The sequence below is a fragment of the Lepisma saccharinum genome, chromosome 2 (genome assembly GCF_977018435.1).
Source record: "Lepisma saccharinum chromosome 2, izLepSacc3.1, whole genome shotgun sequence".
NCBI classification, from domain to species: domain Eukaryota; kingdom Metazoa; phylum Arthropoda; class Insecta; order Zygentoma; family Lepismatidae; genus Lepisma; species Lepisma saccharinum.
Genome location: NC_139230.1, coordinates 162,233,859 through 162,250,512, shown reverse-complemented (window position 1 = coordinate 162,250,512; position 16,654 = coordinate 162,233,859). Strand labels below are relative to the sequence as shown.

General features: G+C 37.5%; 1 protein-coding gene across 1 annotated transcript in view; it reads right to left on the bottom strand.

The window, feature by feature from the left end:
• LOC145984552 (protein O-linked-mannose beta-1,2-N-acetylglucosaminyltransferase 1-like) overlaps nt 1-12,876 on the bottom strand; it is an 86,173-nt gene extending 73,297 nt beyond the window's left edge. The window contains exons 1-3 of the mRNA XM_083118200.1: nt 12,692-12,876; nt 10,997-11,106; nt 6,927-7,039 (exon numbers count right to left, since the gene is read on the bottom strand). Of these exons, the coding sequence (XP_082974326.1) occupies nt 6,927-6,942 (16 nt within the window). The 5' untranslated portion in view covers nt 6,943-7,039; nt 10,997-11,106; nt 12,692-12,876. The remainder of the gene's footprint in view (nt 1-6,926; nt 7,040-10,996; nt 11,107-12,691) is intronic.
• Between the last annotated feature and the right edge of the window lie 3,778 nt (nt 12,877-16,654).

The following is a 16,654-nucleotide window of genomic DNA, read 5'->3' as shown; positions in this document are numbered from 1 at the left end:
GAGAAGATTACATCAGTTGCACAGTACATATTAATACTTAGTTTATGTATAATTATTACAAGGAAATAATGTGTATAACCAAGGGCATATTTAAGGGGGGAGGGTTCAACGGGTCCAACCCCCTTTGGTTCAGGTCCGCTTGTTCATAAAAATTTCTTCGGATTTATTTTATTCTCTTAAATTAGAGACGTAAGACGGGATACAGATGGGAAGGAAATTACGTAATTCCACACACCAGATGGTACTGCAGACCAAATGTCTGCAATTTCCTGATAGTTTCGGAATTTCTTTGATACGAAACTGCATTGAGACTGTCAAATCAGTTATCTTTTCCCCCTCGAGTCATCTTAAAGATATTTGGTTTTTAAAAATGCAGTGACACAAGATGAACAGAAAAGTATCAATACTAGCATGACTTCGTGACTACATACACACAACTTTGTCGGGTCCAGCACCCCTACTCCCCAACAAGCTTCCGGTCAGCAGAGTCCTGGATTTTCACTTACGAAATAAAGCAACCCTAATCATACCAAAAGCCCCCCCCCTCCCCCGTGAACTATATATACACCCATGTGCATAACAATATCCCATACTGAAATGGTACGATATATTTTGAATTTTGTACTACAAATATAGCCGCCTCATCTCGTTACCCCGAACGCATGAATTGGTTGGTTCACAACTTCACCACTAAGGATCCTATCGAGACGAGACATGGCAGCCTTGGTCTTGTTCTCGTTGAGAGTTGTAAATGTCTGTCTTGTGTTTATTTGTAAATGTCTCATTGACAGTCTCGTCTCGATTTATAAACATCCATCTCGGTTTGGGAGGGCAATTCTCGTTCTTGTCTCAAGTCTCGAAAAATATAGAATTAAGAATGTATGCAAACACTTATCATTATAAATACAAAAAAAAAAAAAACCTTTCCTAATATACATATATATATTTTTTGAAAACTGAATATTATCCGGTTAAATATATGCAAACCAAACTGCAGATTCAGAATTACCAGGAATGAACTTGCGTTGTAATTATTATACACAAAATTCATGATTTATCTGAAGAAGTCGCATGTTCCAGGTTTGACTCTCGACCTGGGCATGACTGTTCCCTTGTGAGTGACATTTCATTGAACTGGAAATTGTTACATGTGAGGATGTTTGCTCAAGACTTTGGGGACACCTAGGGGGTTGCTTCTAATGTTAGTGTTGCTCACCAGACAAGACATTTCCATCTCGTCTCATAAAAGGAGATGGGACAGGAGAGGACAAGTGAATGTTTTCGAAATGAGATGGGACAGAAGAAAAAGTTCGTCTCGTATCATGGCAGGTTGGGTGATACTTAGATTGTGCTTGTTGGTGGTGGTGGTGGTAGTGTGTGTGTGGGGGGGGGGTGTCCTCCTGCACCCTGACTTCGAATACTGCTTGTAGTCATTTATCTTCATTGTAGCGATTAGCCAAAAGTGGGAAGAAATGTGATGCTAGAGAAGATACATACTAAATTAACCATGCGTTCTCATCGTTGCAGTTAAACAAAGTGACGGAAAAGCGACGTAAAAGTAGGCTAAATACAATATTTAGCCTACTTTTACGTCGCTATTCCGTCACTTTGTTTAACTGCAACGATGAGGACGCATGGTTAATTTAGTATGTATCTATCTATCTATCTATAGAAAACTGTCATTTACTGAAGAAAATTTAAAAACTCCCGTGCCTTTTTATACCGTATCACCTCTTATATTACAGAAATTGGTAAACCAGAGTGTTCTAAACATATTATCTTAAAATTTGCGAAGACAATATTATGACGAAAATAATTGTAATTCCAGAAAAGGCATTCCTATAACATTAAGTTCTTGCCAGTCAGAAGCAACATATGTATTCGCAATGAACAATGCTGTTCACGTGTTCAGCCATTGACTGCTACAAGTTTTGCTTTGTCGCCCTAATGGAAAAACCCTCTACAGAGTGGCTGAATTATAGTAAATACTGCTATACTGCTAGGGCATAATTCATCTCCAAGAAATGGAGCACAGATTTTTGCACTGGAAGTTACAAGATACTTGTTTTACACAGTAACAAGTGACTTTGCTGTCACTACCGCAGCTCATGCTAAGTTGACGGGACGAGCAGAAGCGCTGCCTGCACTCATTTCTAAGTGATGGCATCAGAGGACTTCCTGTCTGTGGAGAGGACGTTTTCAAATCTGTGACGTAGGAGGTGAATTTCAGCAGTGTTTGAAGGCATGTCTCTCGAGAACCAAAACAAATATCGCCGAGATATTTTGCTCATCTCATGTTTGTGTCATTATTTGTAAAATGAATGGATTTAAAATGTTTTGCATGTCAAAGTGGAAATGTCCATAGAAGATTGGTGCGGGGAATTGAATGTGTGTTGTAGGTGGCTTTGTGATGTTGTTCCTATTGGCAATTCAAAAATTTATTATTTGTTTAGCTGTTAGTGGTTTAGTATTCATGTTAGTGGTGTGTTTTCTGAAGTTAAAGGCAATGGATATAACAGAACAATTGCGTGTGAAAATATTTGGAACGAGATCTTTTCAGGAGAAATTGCAAATCGTTAATGCAGGCAGGCCAGTAGCATCTCTTGTACCACAGGTCTTAAACTTATACTTCCGTGTATCAAAACGTAAATCGGGAATGTACGAGTAACTGGGTACTGGGGTAACTTGAATTTTACACCTCAATTAATACTGAGGGTTTTTATTTCACTACCGCATTCCTTTTATATTAATGTTACAGGTTGTTTTTTTATAGGTTTATTTTACTTTCTTGTTTTATTATTTGAAATTCTAAACATAGATTAACTGCAATCACAACAATTATTTGACAGTGGTCGCAACAATAAGGTAAAATTTTCCACACATATATTCATAAATCCTGTATGGATGTTGAGGTAAATTTGCAGGGAGAATTCAGGAGTGGGTGGATGAATCAAGTGTCAGAAATTACCCACTAGTTAAAACCAGCATACGTCACTGTCTGTGACATTGTTACACCAAAGTCATTCCATTTTGTTTGATTGAAGCAACATGTGGCATACACCTATGCATCCTTGGAAAATTTGTTCAGTGGCAGTTCCTTAGTAACATGTGTGTCTTAAGCAGCAGATGATTGTTTGTTAACAACGGACCTAGAACAGAAGCAGAAAGTTAACCTTTAGTGGAAAACTGGGATACATGTCTTACCAGATCAACGTGGCGGCAATTAACGTTCAATTTCTTTGAAACTGCACATATTTCTGATAGATGTATTAAAATATTAAAAAGAGAAGACAACTTGCATGTTGTCTGAATATATTCTCTTTGGTTGATTGGTAATACATCCGTAATGGGAGTGAATGGCGAAAGCACGGATTGCGTAAAATATTGTTTGCTGTTAATAAAACCATATGCATAAATAACAAAGCCATTGTACACTTCACTATCTTCTGTCATGCATCGTTGCAAATTTAGTCCATCCAGTGTCCATAGTGCTGAATCAAAATTTTGGATTTTTTCCATAACACTGCTGGTCTTATACATTGTTATAATTTTCTCCACAAGAAGTATCAGCCTATTTTTAATGAAACTTGATTGCAGGAATGTTCCACTGCTACATACATTTTTTTAATTCATTTTTTTATCTATTATGGTGGCCACAGGGGCCAAATACCAATTTCTTTGTAAAATTTTGATTTTCTTCTGTTTTCTCCAGCTTTCATTAGTGGGAGGTACAATTTATAAATTTTACCTCTGCTAAAAGCACTGTCATTCTGAAAAAGAAAAACTATTTCATTTCTCTACAACAATTAGTTCTCAAGTTCTTTTTTCTTTCTTTACATCATGGCAAACTTGAAAATTACATGCTTGAAAAAATATTCCCTTCCAAAGAGCCTAGACACACGTGCAAGGCTCCGTCCACTAAAGGTTAAACTGGAAAAGACTATCACTGAAATTTTGAACAGCCCTACAGAGACAAGACTTTATCAGAAACCAGTGTGATCAAGAGGTTTGTTCAAATAAGGTTATCACTGAATGGCAAACTAAGATCTGGCTAATCTTGCTGTTCAGCTCACACAGGAGATGACTACGTAGGCAACAGATCCTGTTGCAGTAGCACTGACAGATAATTCCATGCAGGTTTGGTTAAACAGCAAGAGCAAAAAATCAGGCAAAATCAGGACTGGCTCAGTAGCTCAGTTGGAAGAGCCGTAGCAGAGACCTAGGTTTGAGTGCTGATCAAGTCTGCATTTTTTGCTGAAATTTCTTCATAAGATTTGATTGGCATCCAGTTGCATGTACTTATGGCAATGTAGCATCCATCAAGTGCAGGCTACTAATAATACCACCACATGAGAGTACACATGATATCATTACTTTGATTGTGCACAAATTATAGGAAAACAGATTGAATTTCTAACTTGTGGACATTTGGTGTTCAGTTCCTGTTGCATGATAATGCAAGGTCACACACTGATCTTGCTGTGTGAGAATTTCTTGCTAAGCACCAAATAAAAACACTCATGTGATTTCATTTTCTTTCCCTTTCCAAGTGAATAGATGATGACACCCAAATGGCTGAAATTACTGGACTGGTGCACATACAGAAAGAAGCTTTCTTCAACTACTTCCAAAAACCACTAGATACACTGGCAGTATTGTGTTTGACAGCAAAGGAAACACCAACCATTAACCTTTTGGTGCCAGATTGTCTCGATCAAGGCACTCTTAGGTAACCCTTGGGTGCCCAATCGTCTCGATCAAGATGCTATGTCAAGGTTGTAGTTTTTACGTTATAACTTTGCTTTTTTTTTGGCTAGAATTCCGATTTTCTTTTTTAATATTGTTCTTAACACATGTATTTAACAGAAATGATTGTTGCACTTTTTTTTTCATGAAAAAAGATGACTTCTTTTTTGCATCTTTCTTCAAGGGAAAAATTTTGCCGACAAAGGCAAATGCGTTTCCCCTCACCCCTGGAAACTGCATTCGAAGGAAGTTTGTTTATCAGTACCCGAGGTCAAAAAGAATGTTTTCCGTGTGGGTACAAGCAGTGGGTGGGGGTTGGAGGAAGAGGGGTTGTTGAAACTGCATCCTAAGAATGGAAGTGTTTCACAAGTGGCTACAAAGGTTACCCTGCATTGTCTAAAAATAGAATTTGGAAGTAGCTGCAAGAATTGGCGAGCTTTTTTCACTCTGTTCTAGCTTCTCCTCCTGGAAGGTTGTGCGTTTGTGAGACTCGTTTTGTGCCCAAGTGCCAAAGATTTTTGAGTGAAGTGTGATAGTGTCATCTGTGCATGCTGTGTCCCCTAAAGGGTTATAGTTGAACATGGCTGCCCGAGTGATCTCCGTTCTGATGAAATCTGAGATGAGCTGGAGGAGATGGATACAGACTCCGATTGGGATGAAGAAGAGCTTGACATTCCCTCTGATATATCATCAGAACGCGATTCTGATTATATGTCACAAAGATGTTCCCCTTCCCCTCCTCCTGCACCATCCGACTAGCAACCCCCTCCCCGAACTGCTCCCAACCCCGACCTTTCCTAGGACAGACTGGACATCCTCTCCCTTGGACTTTTATGCACTGACTTTCTCTGAAGAAATCTTCCAGCATTTGGTGACTGAGACCAACAGGTACTACCACCAACATATCACAAAGCACTCAATGAGAAAGCCCGAATGTGACATGACCACTGACGAAATGAAGACTTTCGTTGGTTTGACAATACTGATGGGACATGACCACAGAACACGTTGGCGAGACTACTGGTCCACAAAACCACACCATTACACACAGTTTTACGGACAACAAATGTCACGTAACCACTTCATCCACTTGCTCAGATTCCTACACTTTGAGGACAATACGAAGAACCCCTCCCCCCTAAAATCCCAAACAGTATATTCCAAAGAAACCCAAGAGGTTTGGGATCAAGATCTACAAACTCCGTGATTCTTTGGGATATACATATGACATGACCATATATCTGGGCAAGGACAAAGACAGAGCAACTGCCACGACATCTGCGATGCACGGTTTAGTTGTAGCGTTGACGGAGATGATGAAGGGAGTTGGTCATAAATTATTTATGGACAACTACTTCTCTTATCCAGAGCTATTTGATGATCTCACAACAAGAAGTATATATTGCTGCGGGACGGTCAATCCACGACAAAAAGGCATCCCACCCAACTTTTCAAAGACTGACTTGAAGCTGAAGAAAGGAGACTTACGTGTCCGGGTGAAGAATGACTTGATTGTGATATGTTGGAAAGACAAGAGAGAGGTGTACGTGTTGACGAACATACATCAGTCACCAGCTGAGAGAAATTTCTGCAATGACCATGGCTACGTATTCAAGCCAGCTATTGTATGCAAATACAATAGCCATGATTTATGGAGTACCACCAGTAAGGCATCATGGCTCCAGACCAAGCCTGGGAGCTGGAGCAGCTAAGGTAAGTACAAAAAAACTTCTTATTTGTACTCTTCCTATTTTCTTTTCTTTTACAAACTGACCTGCCTGTGATAATTTCCATGTGCATGATGACCTTTTCATGTCTTTTTTCCGGGGGGGGGGGGGGGGGGGAGCGAAACCCCAATTTTTTAAAATGATATTTGGGGGATTCCCCCTCCCCCTCCATATATATGCCAAATGTGCATAAATTTTATATAGTCTGAATCTCTGGTTCATTCCGTGTACAATGGTATATCATTCATCTCTCTAGGGCAATTAGCCTCCAATCTACACTCATTTAACTGAAACTCTGCATTTTGCTCAAAATTGGCTCTGGCACCAAGGGGGTTGGTTACATGTGAAAATGGCCTTGGGCTCCTGTAATGACAGTCCTAGAAATTATCTAACAAAGAATGTACACAAGAAGTCAATATATGCCATAACATATGTGTACATAATTATACTTACATGTGATTTTCTTCATTTTCAAATAGATTGTTTCATGGATCACACAATCTACAGAACATGGTGGAAATTTTGTAGAGTGTATATTGTTTTACCACTCACAACTCCTCACAGTACTATGAGAAAGAGAAAACAAAACTGCTGTATCAGAATGATTTTTACAAACACAACCTGCAAAGTAAATATACAATACATAGAGTAAATCTGTAAACATATGCACTAAAATAATCAATGGGGGGGGGACTGCAAATCAATAATTGAAACCATATTTACAGAAAAAAAGTGAACATTTTAAAGAAGCATAATTCAATGATTCTATTTCACTACTGCACTTTTAACTTATATATATTTTAACAATCCTCAGACACTTTGTAAATGTCAATGCTAATTATATTGGATTGAATTTGACAGTTTAAATCATATTACTGCGTACTTTACATTTTAGAATCATTTAAATGTTCTTGCATAGTGGTGCAATTTCCCCTGGGAGTCAAACATGAAAATGTGCAGACTTGTAAAGTACAGATCAATTCAATCCTGTGCAAAACATGACCAGTACCGAGACCTGTACAAAGGTACATACTTAATGTTGAAGGGCACATTTCAATCTGACACTTCCAGTGAGATGCCAGAAAAGAACAGTGACAGGAAAGTGCACACCGGATGCATCATTCAACGAAAATTAATTGGCAAGCCTTGGCTTGAAAGGCTAAATCACAATATGTAACCTTGGTTATGGTAACACTGTTAAGCCATGTTTCCGTGTTAAAAAAAACATTAAAATGCTGACCATGGCAAAATTTATTGTATAAAAAATATACACTAAAAACGTAACGTTTCCAGCCTCTAACAGGGTCTTCTTCAGACGAAGATTCACAATAAATTTATTTGTGTTTTAATGTTTTGTTAACTTTGGATAGTTTAAAATGCGAATGCAATATAATAAAATTTTTACTATGAGAAAAAGAAAAACCAATGGCATAACATTAATTTATGTATGTGACACTAATCGTATGTTTTTTTTAAACTTCACACATATGAAAATTTATTTTTAAAAATTCTGGTACATTGTCTCTCTCTCATCATCTCTCTCTATATTTTCTGATAAAGCAATAATGATGCTGATTTAAAAATAAACTTTATTTGTACAAGTACTGAGTTTCACACCACAGTATCTTGGTCAAATAAGGGCAACATTCTGTTGAGATCAGATCAAAATCAATGTCTGTGTACAAAATGAAAAGTGATTCTGCAAAAGGCCAGTTGATATTAATATTCTACAATCTCTCTCTATTTATATGCAACAATAAAGTAGTATACCAATGGAATGTTCTCTACAAGTATGAGATAGATTACAAAGGCCCTGGATAAAAAAAAAAATGTGGAGGTATCCAATTGTATTTGGCAGTCTTTCCTGAGGGTAAATATAGATGTGTGAAAGAAAGATTCCACATCACTCTACTTTTAGGATTCAGCATTTGCAGGAAACCAAATTCTTCCATCCCTTTCCACTTGGGACAATGCTATAAAATTATTCCTTGGCAGTGTTGGTCCAAGTTCTTCAGTTAGGATCATCTATTTCTAATTTTGGTTATTTTATTTTAAAAAAAAACTGGTTTAATATTATAGTGTAATATTATCTACTTCTGTCATTTTTCTGTCACTTTTCTAAATCTTGGGTTAATTGGCATGATGATGATAAACTGCTATAATGCAATGCATCCATGCCTGACCAGGGCTCAAACCTGGAGCATCTGGCTTTGTAGCACATGATGCTGGAGACTGGCAGTACAATCATGTGTGGTAAGGCATGCTGTCATTTATATGCAGCCACATGTTTGTTTTCATTTCAATAATATCACAAATCACAGTAATTTTTCAAATAATAAATAACAAATCAGTAAAGAACAAAAAAAATGCATGGTCTATCAAAGATATACTCCATGCACATCAGTGGCTTTAGAAGAGATAATTATATGATCCTGCATTAAGAAACAGCTCAGGAATTTATTTTTTGTTCTACTGCAGGATATAACTTACACCTCATTTTTAATACAAAATAAAAACTAAGCTGCGGTATAGGTCCATACAATGACTACAGTTATCCTAAACCACTAAATTGACCATTCAAGCTTTGTGTATATATTGTGATTAATCAGTAATTTTATGAAAACATATGCTCGTCAAGGAACGCACACAATTCATTTTCAAATACTTTCAGATAATCAATGTCGTACTGTGGAAAAAAATTATTCCTACAAATTTTAGGAGCATATCCTATGATGACTTGAACACTGCCTTTACAGCTGGCACATGAAGTAATTTTTCAGAATGGAAGGGTAATTTTTTTTCCATGTGTTGGCATGATATTTCATGTAATTTTGTAAACATGGAACTCTTTATAAAATGTTACAAAGCCAGTGGTCCTAGGTGTGAATCTTGAGAAGAATAGCATGTGTTACTGTGCATGTGTTTTCATCCACAGGGTATTCATAAAGAATGTTACACTTCTAAAAATTAAGTACTTACAAATTATGGTACTACTTTACTATACCGGAGACACCTATCAATGATTTATTTCGCAATTTTTTACATTGCTAATGTACTATTCTGCATTACAGAACACTTCTTTAGGTGAAATAATGAATTTCTAACGAAAATAATGCCTATTTCTTACATTAACGAGTACTTACTGTTGTTCCTTATTTCCAACAAACCATCCAAGGGTAGCTCCAAAAACCATTGATGTTAGCCCCTAAATTCACGATAGCCCCACGAACCATCATGGGAATGAGGTATGCCTACTAGGTTAGGTTAGGCCTGTTAGGTTAGGTTCCATTAGCACTCCTTTCGTTCAATTTATCATATACGGACAATACGAGAGCGTATTGTGCTCTCGTGCAGAAAGCAAATGGCTGCAGCAGCAATAGCACTTCGGAAATAGATTTTCGTAGAAAACCACATTCATTCACATTAAAATAGATCAAAACTACATTCCCGAACATAAACAACGCTACAGAAAATGATTTGCGTAAGTACTTTCTCCTGTAAATTTGAAGAAATCCGTCTCCGGTATAGTAAAGTGTTACCCACATTATTGCAAAAAAATACAACTGGTACAGAAATTCTGACTTTTCATCATCATATGTGTTATTTGTGATTTCCTCACAAGTGCTCTATTTAATAATTATGGGCACCATTTGTGACATGACATACATGAGCATGATATTGTAGATCTTGCCACATGTGGTTGAGCATGACAAATGTAACATCTTGTGGAAGTAGAAGGACATACACTTGGTCTTAAATAAAAAAAAGAAGAAGAAGAAGAAGAGCTGTAATTTTGCTGGTTACATCTGACACGTTCAACTGCTCATGGCAGGTATACAGCAACATCATGTTGATGTATGTCATGTCACAAATGGTACCCACACATGTGACGAAAAACTTTCAGAGTTCCTGAACTAACAGTCACTTGTTGTTTTGCTGTATCTGCAATAATTTACACATTGCTTAGCTGTTTGTTTTTAATTCCATTTCATTCACAGAAAGGCTAAATGGGACTGGGCTTACAGTTTAAAGTGGGATCTAAACTACTATGAGCCTCCACTGGGTATCGAACATTGCTAAGCTTTAAAAATAGTAGTGTATCTAAGCAATAACCCATTTTCAAATATCTGACTTTTGAAATCAACAACATAATACTAATAGGAAGTTTACTTTACTGAGGTTTTATGCATACTTTACAAGCCATATAATGAGAAGTATCTGCCTTTTAAAGTTAACAGAACAACTTGGGGAAAAATACATGATTGATTGATTTGATATTTTAAGTCCACTTGATGCACAGTAAGGCTAATCGGGACTGGACCTACAGTTTAAAGTTGGATCAGAACCACTATGTGCCTCCACTGGGTATCGAACCCGGGACCCCTTGATTACAAGGCGACGACACTACCACTAATGAAGGTGCATTTGCAGCAATTTTGTAAGAAATGAGGAAATATCACATATGTTAACATGTCAATACTGATCTAATTTAAAATTTTGTTATCTAACTACTTTACACTTACACCACTGTTACTCCATAGCAAAAATCTCCATCACTAGATAATCTTGAAATCATGGTCACACAGCAGTCTCTGACATACATTTTCTCACTATCAAATGGGTGTACTCTAATCTGTAAATAAAATTGAGAAGTTACTTAGCTACATATTATACATACATAGTGCTTATATTCTAGTGTTACACCATAGCACATCATACCTGCATTCTTTTACCTAGCAGAGTTCAAAAATTTGAATTCCATGATGCAACATGCACTCCCGTATTTCCCAGGATCTCCCTAATTATAGCTATTTTTTTGGTCCTGCCAGCTCCTATATTGACATTCTGTACTAAGACGTAAGTGAGTTACTAAATTATATCCGCGAAACTTACTTGTAAATGTTTGATTAATTCCAGTGGCCTCTGTCACCATCCACTTGGGAACTACAACTACTTAAACCTATCACACACAGCAGATGAACTAGCTACACCAGCGCTCCTAGCGGTATGCGAGGAAACAACAGGAACTGGAAATCAACTGGTAAAAATTTACTATCCTTCGGACACCTATAACTTCTTAGTTTCGTCAATTTTTGACATTCATACTTACGTATCTGCTTTGTGGAACATTCCTGAAGGTGTAGAGCATCTAGAAATTGCAAAATAAGCGAAAATAAAGTGTTAGTTTTCGGAATGGAAACTGTCGATTTTCGCGATTTTTTTTGTTTCACAACCAAATATATATATTCCTGATACTACCACGGCACCAAATTTTAACTATGTTTGCCTAACCTAACCATGTGCCAATGGTTCGTGGGGCTAGCGTCAATGGTTTGTGGGGCTAGCATCAATGGTACGTGGGGCTAGCGTCAATGGTTCGTGGGGCCAGCGCCAATGGTTCGTGGGGCTAGCGCCAATGGTTCGTGGGGCTAGCGTCAATGGTTCGTGGGGCTAGTGCCAATGGTTCGTGGGGCTAGCGTCAATGGTTCGCAATTATTTCCAATTTCTAGATCCTGATACTAACACGACACCAAATTTTAACTATGTTTCCTAACCTAACAGAACTAACCTATCCACATGCCAATGGTTTTTCAACAAACAACATGAATTTCAGCTATGAAACATTCACACATCACACAAAACACCTTCCCGATGTTCGACAATGCTACAGGAACTTATTACGGTAAATAGTTTCTTCTGTAAAAATAAATAAATGTGTCCGAAGGATAGTAAACAAGTACCCGATCGCGCACCGCGAATGCAAAGAAGCAATCACCATGCAGATAAGGACGTAAAGTAGAGTCTAGCTTCAATTTTCGCTTAAAAACCTTTTGTGAATAGTTTGTGCGGCATTTATCGGTTCATAAGTTTGGAAACACTGCACATCAGCTGACGATACTGCATATCAGCTGACGATAGACAACGTGAGTCAAGATTTGCCCGCCGAATTAGTAACGACCAATAAATGATTATAATGTTAAAAATAACGCTTTTTACATGGAAAAAAGTGATCTCCAGCTTGAAAAATGTTCCGGTATGCATATGAGGTAAGTAGAAATGATTTTTATTTGAAAATAAACGAGTTTAATGTGTCTCCGGCTTATACAACTGGTACCTTAATGATTAATAAATCTACGCGATATCTGCGTTTTGGCTGCTAATCGCACATGCATAAATTCGATTTCTCTTGTATACAAGCATTTCAGTTACTATCTTACCTTCTCTTTCAACATAAAATATTAAATGATTTTAACTTATGGCAACATATTTGCGACAATTTATTTTCAATGAGTAGCAGAAAATTATCACAATTCATTTCAGTCATGTAAATCGTAAAGGTGAAAAACTGCATTAAAAGCATACATCGACAGTCTAGGTCAAATGCTCACAGTCACAACACGACAAGCGCCATTAATAAATAGTTATAACTGGTCTTGCTAATTATCCCATTCCGCAACAAACCTGTTGCCAAAAACACTATATGTATGTATTTCCTGGCAGAATAAATCAAACGTGAATACCATCATTCATAACCTAACCTGAAGCAAACAATATTTAATTTAAATTCGTGAGACGTATATAATTTTTTTCTGTTACGTGTGCGATACTGGACTATTCGTAACACTAATCAAATATGTCAATATACGACTTATCTTTTTACACAGCAAATTAACAACCTACCGCCATCGCAATTCTAGTGTGTAGACATAGCATAGGCCATAGTTCAGAATATGAACACTCACCCCACTTAGTACTCCGGCAGTTTGTTTCTTTATACAGGATATTTGCAGAAGATACAAGTCAACCTACAGGTTTATCAATACACGCTGTATAAAACACACACTTTGTTGACTCTGTACAGTGCGATGCATAAGTATTGATGGCCAACTTATCTATTTACTAGCCCCGTTCGGCGGTCCAGACAACTTCAAGTCGGCTTGAAGATCTTGCACGTTTAGCGTTCGGCGGGCGGAAGTTGACTTCACGTCTTACAGAGTGAAAGCGTCCGGCCATTCAGACGGCTTACAGCCATCTTGCAGCCGGAGCAAGTTAAGGAAAGTTGACTTCTTTCGTCTGCACTAGGGGTGTGCGGGATCCCGACTTCGGAAAATTACTTCCCGACTTTTCGGGATCCCGAGCAGACGGGAAATACCGAATGGCCATTTTAAAAAGTCGTTAATTTTCTACGTTGTTTGCATTCTAAGTTTTTGCAACTTACAAACTGCGTCGCGACGCCCTGGTGCGTCGCCAGTCTAGCTCCGGGGCGTCGCAGCTATAATGAGAAACTTAAACTTATAATCTATAATGTGAATCTCAACATGTAATTTTCAATACGTGTATGTATATATTAATGAATTAAAAATGAAACCCATAATTTTTCTTGTGAAAGCGACCTCTTCATATGAGTTCCGGACTCAAATGCTCTTTAGAAACTTGTATGTGACGTGTATATGAACTGCGGAATGACGTACGTACCTCACAGAAGAAGGGCATAGTAGTGTTGAATGCTTTATTAATAATGACTTCATTCTCAAGTTGGCATATTTGTGCGACATGTTTGAGAGGCTGAATTCTATGAATGTCAGCGTCCAGGGCAGACAATCACACATAATACAAATGTACAACAAGATTGAGGCTTTCAAAAGGAAGTTACTTCTGTGAAAGAACAATACGAATTCAGGTGATTTTGGGTGTTTTCCTATTAAGTGTGAAATTGAAATCTGTGATGTTGGAGCATCTATCTAAACTCCACGTTCAATTTGACAAATACTTTCCTCCACAAACAGATGAACAGAAGTGGCTTACAGATCAGTTTAAAGCAGATCCACCACAATCCTCACTACTGCTGAGCAGGAACAGTTAATAGACATTTCTTCAGACTCCATGTTGAAAATTAAATTATCTTCCGGGACTCGACCACAGTTTTGGAACAGTGTGGCAAAGGAGTATCCAGAACTGAGTAAGAAAGCCGTGAGAGTAATTCTCCCTTTTGCCACATCCTACCTTTGCAAGGCAGGATTTTCAGCTCTGGCGATAACAAAATCTTAGATATAGAAGCAAATTAAAGTCGAGAAGGAGCTCCGCGTAGCTGTATCGAACATTATTTCCAGATTTGATATTTTGCGTGACGAGAAACAAGCTCACCCAACTGATTAAGATGCAAGTGAAAGCCAAATGAATAGTGAAAGACATTCATGCATTTGTTGTTGTTTGTATTATACAAAGTCACATATCACGTTCAATGTCTTTGCTCTTCCAGAACATACTTCATGTATTAATCTGTCTCATTTTCAAATGTTAGTAGTTAGTGAAAAGGTTAAAATTAAATCATAAAATACAGGAAGAGATGTTTTTTTCTTAAAACATACTACCAAATCAAACTGAATTTGCGCATATTTTTTTAAAAAAAATTATACAGGGGCGTCGCTCGGAAAATGTGACGTGGTTATCAGGTCGCTGTAAGGGAAATGTAGGACATGCTGTCCCAAAATGTAGGACATTAAGTCAAAATGTAGGACACAAAACATTCTCAATAAATAATACATATTTCTATAGAACACGTTAGAAAGTAGTTGAAAAATACTTTTTAGTTTTAAAAAAATGAATATTTAAATGCGAAATTTCAAAACTTGCAATTATACTAATCAATGCACCTCTTACTACATGATTTAAGTGGTACTCCTCAAAGGAGACAATTTTTATCAAAAATATGCTAGAGTGGACAGTCAAACTCTTTGAAATTATAGGGAACACTACCAAACAAACATTTCACAGACTTTATGAAAAAAATAATTTCTCTCGTGAGTCTGTTGTGCTGATGGTAATGAAAGTACTCTCTCAACATTTGAATTATGACCTATAATGGCAAACAAATATTCAGCAATTACCGTAATTTAAAATGGTTCGAGAAGTTTCATCTTGGATAGTTTTTAGTTCAATAACAGGGTGTCTACCAAAATAACACATCCAGAATTCTGGACCTAGACCTTTTTTTCGTTTCCCCTACTTAGGTAAAGTTGGAAATTAGTAATTAAGAAAAAAATGTTTAATGAAAACTCCTACCAAAGGGCCAGTTAAGACGAAAACTGAAGCTGAATTTAAGAAGAGAATAAGATCTGCTTTCTCGTATTAATGCTTCCTGAACTGTGTTTAGCAGACAAGCGAGGCGTATGCGTCTGGACTCAAAGCTAGTATGTGGGGATTGTGTCGGTTGTCTCTATATGTTTGTGACTGTCCCTTCACCCATTTTGAGCCTCCCCGATGGCGCAGTGGTAGCGTCGTCGCCTTGTAATCAAGGGAAAAGGGGTCCCGGGTTCGATACCCGTTGGAGGCACATAGTGGTTCGGATCCCACTTTGAACTGTAGGTCCAGTCCCGATTAGCCTTACTGTGCATAAAGTGGACTTAAAACATAAAATCAATCATCCATCTTATCTTACCACCATTCATCCTTACCTTCGCGATTAGCCAAAGGGACAGAAAAAAGTGAATTAAATATACTAAATCAACCAATCAGTCATTATGATAGCAAAAATTCTTGACCACAAGAATAATTTATTGCCTTTTTATTGACTTCTTGGCCTACTTGTTGATTGATTTCTTTACTTTTTCTTGACTTCCATGACTTTCTTTACTGGCAGACACCCCGAGTAACTCTGTTCTCTATACCCCTGCTTTACAATCAAATTATATTGAATAAGAATGGCAACACCTTGTTCCATCAGTATAAACACTAAGGCAAGAAATTCTGCTCAGGCAATGAACAGTGACGTTATCAGAAAGTGGTCCCAAAACTTTGTCCATTAAGTGCTTCCGTTTTCCCGTTTGTATAGTAGCAGGACAAACTTTTTTTCTTTTTGGGCAATGACTGAATCAAAATAAATTTCACTATTGAGTTTGGAAGCGCAGTCCATAGACTTGTAACTTGCATGATGTTTTTCTGTTACCTATTTTCCTAATTAATATTATGTGACGCTCAAAATGTGGGACATTTATGATATTTTTTTAAATTCTTCCCGGACGCCGGACATAATGCTAAAATGTAGGACATGTCCGAGAAAAACCGGACGTCTGGTAACCCTACGAAGGGCGGCGCAGTCTCATAAAGTTTGGGAACCCCTGCACTAAACTGTTTTCGATCTAATGTTTAATCCTACGAAGGAAGTAAAATTAATTACTACT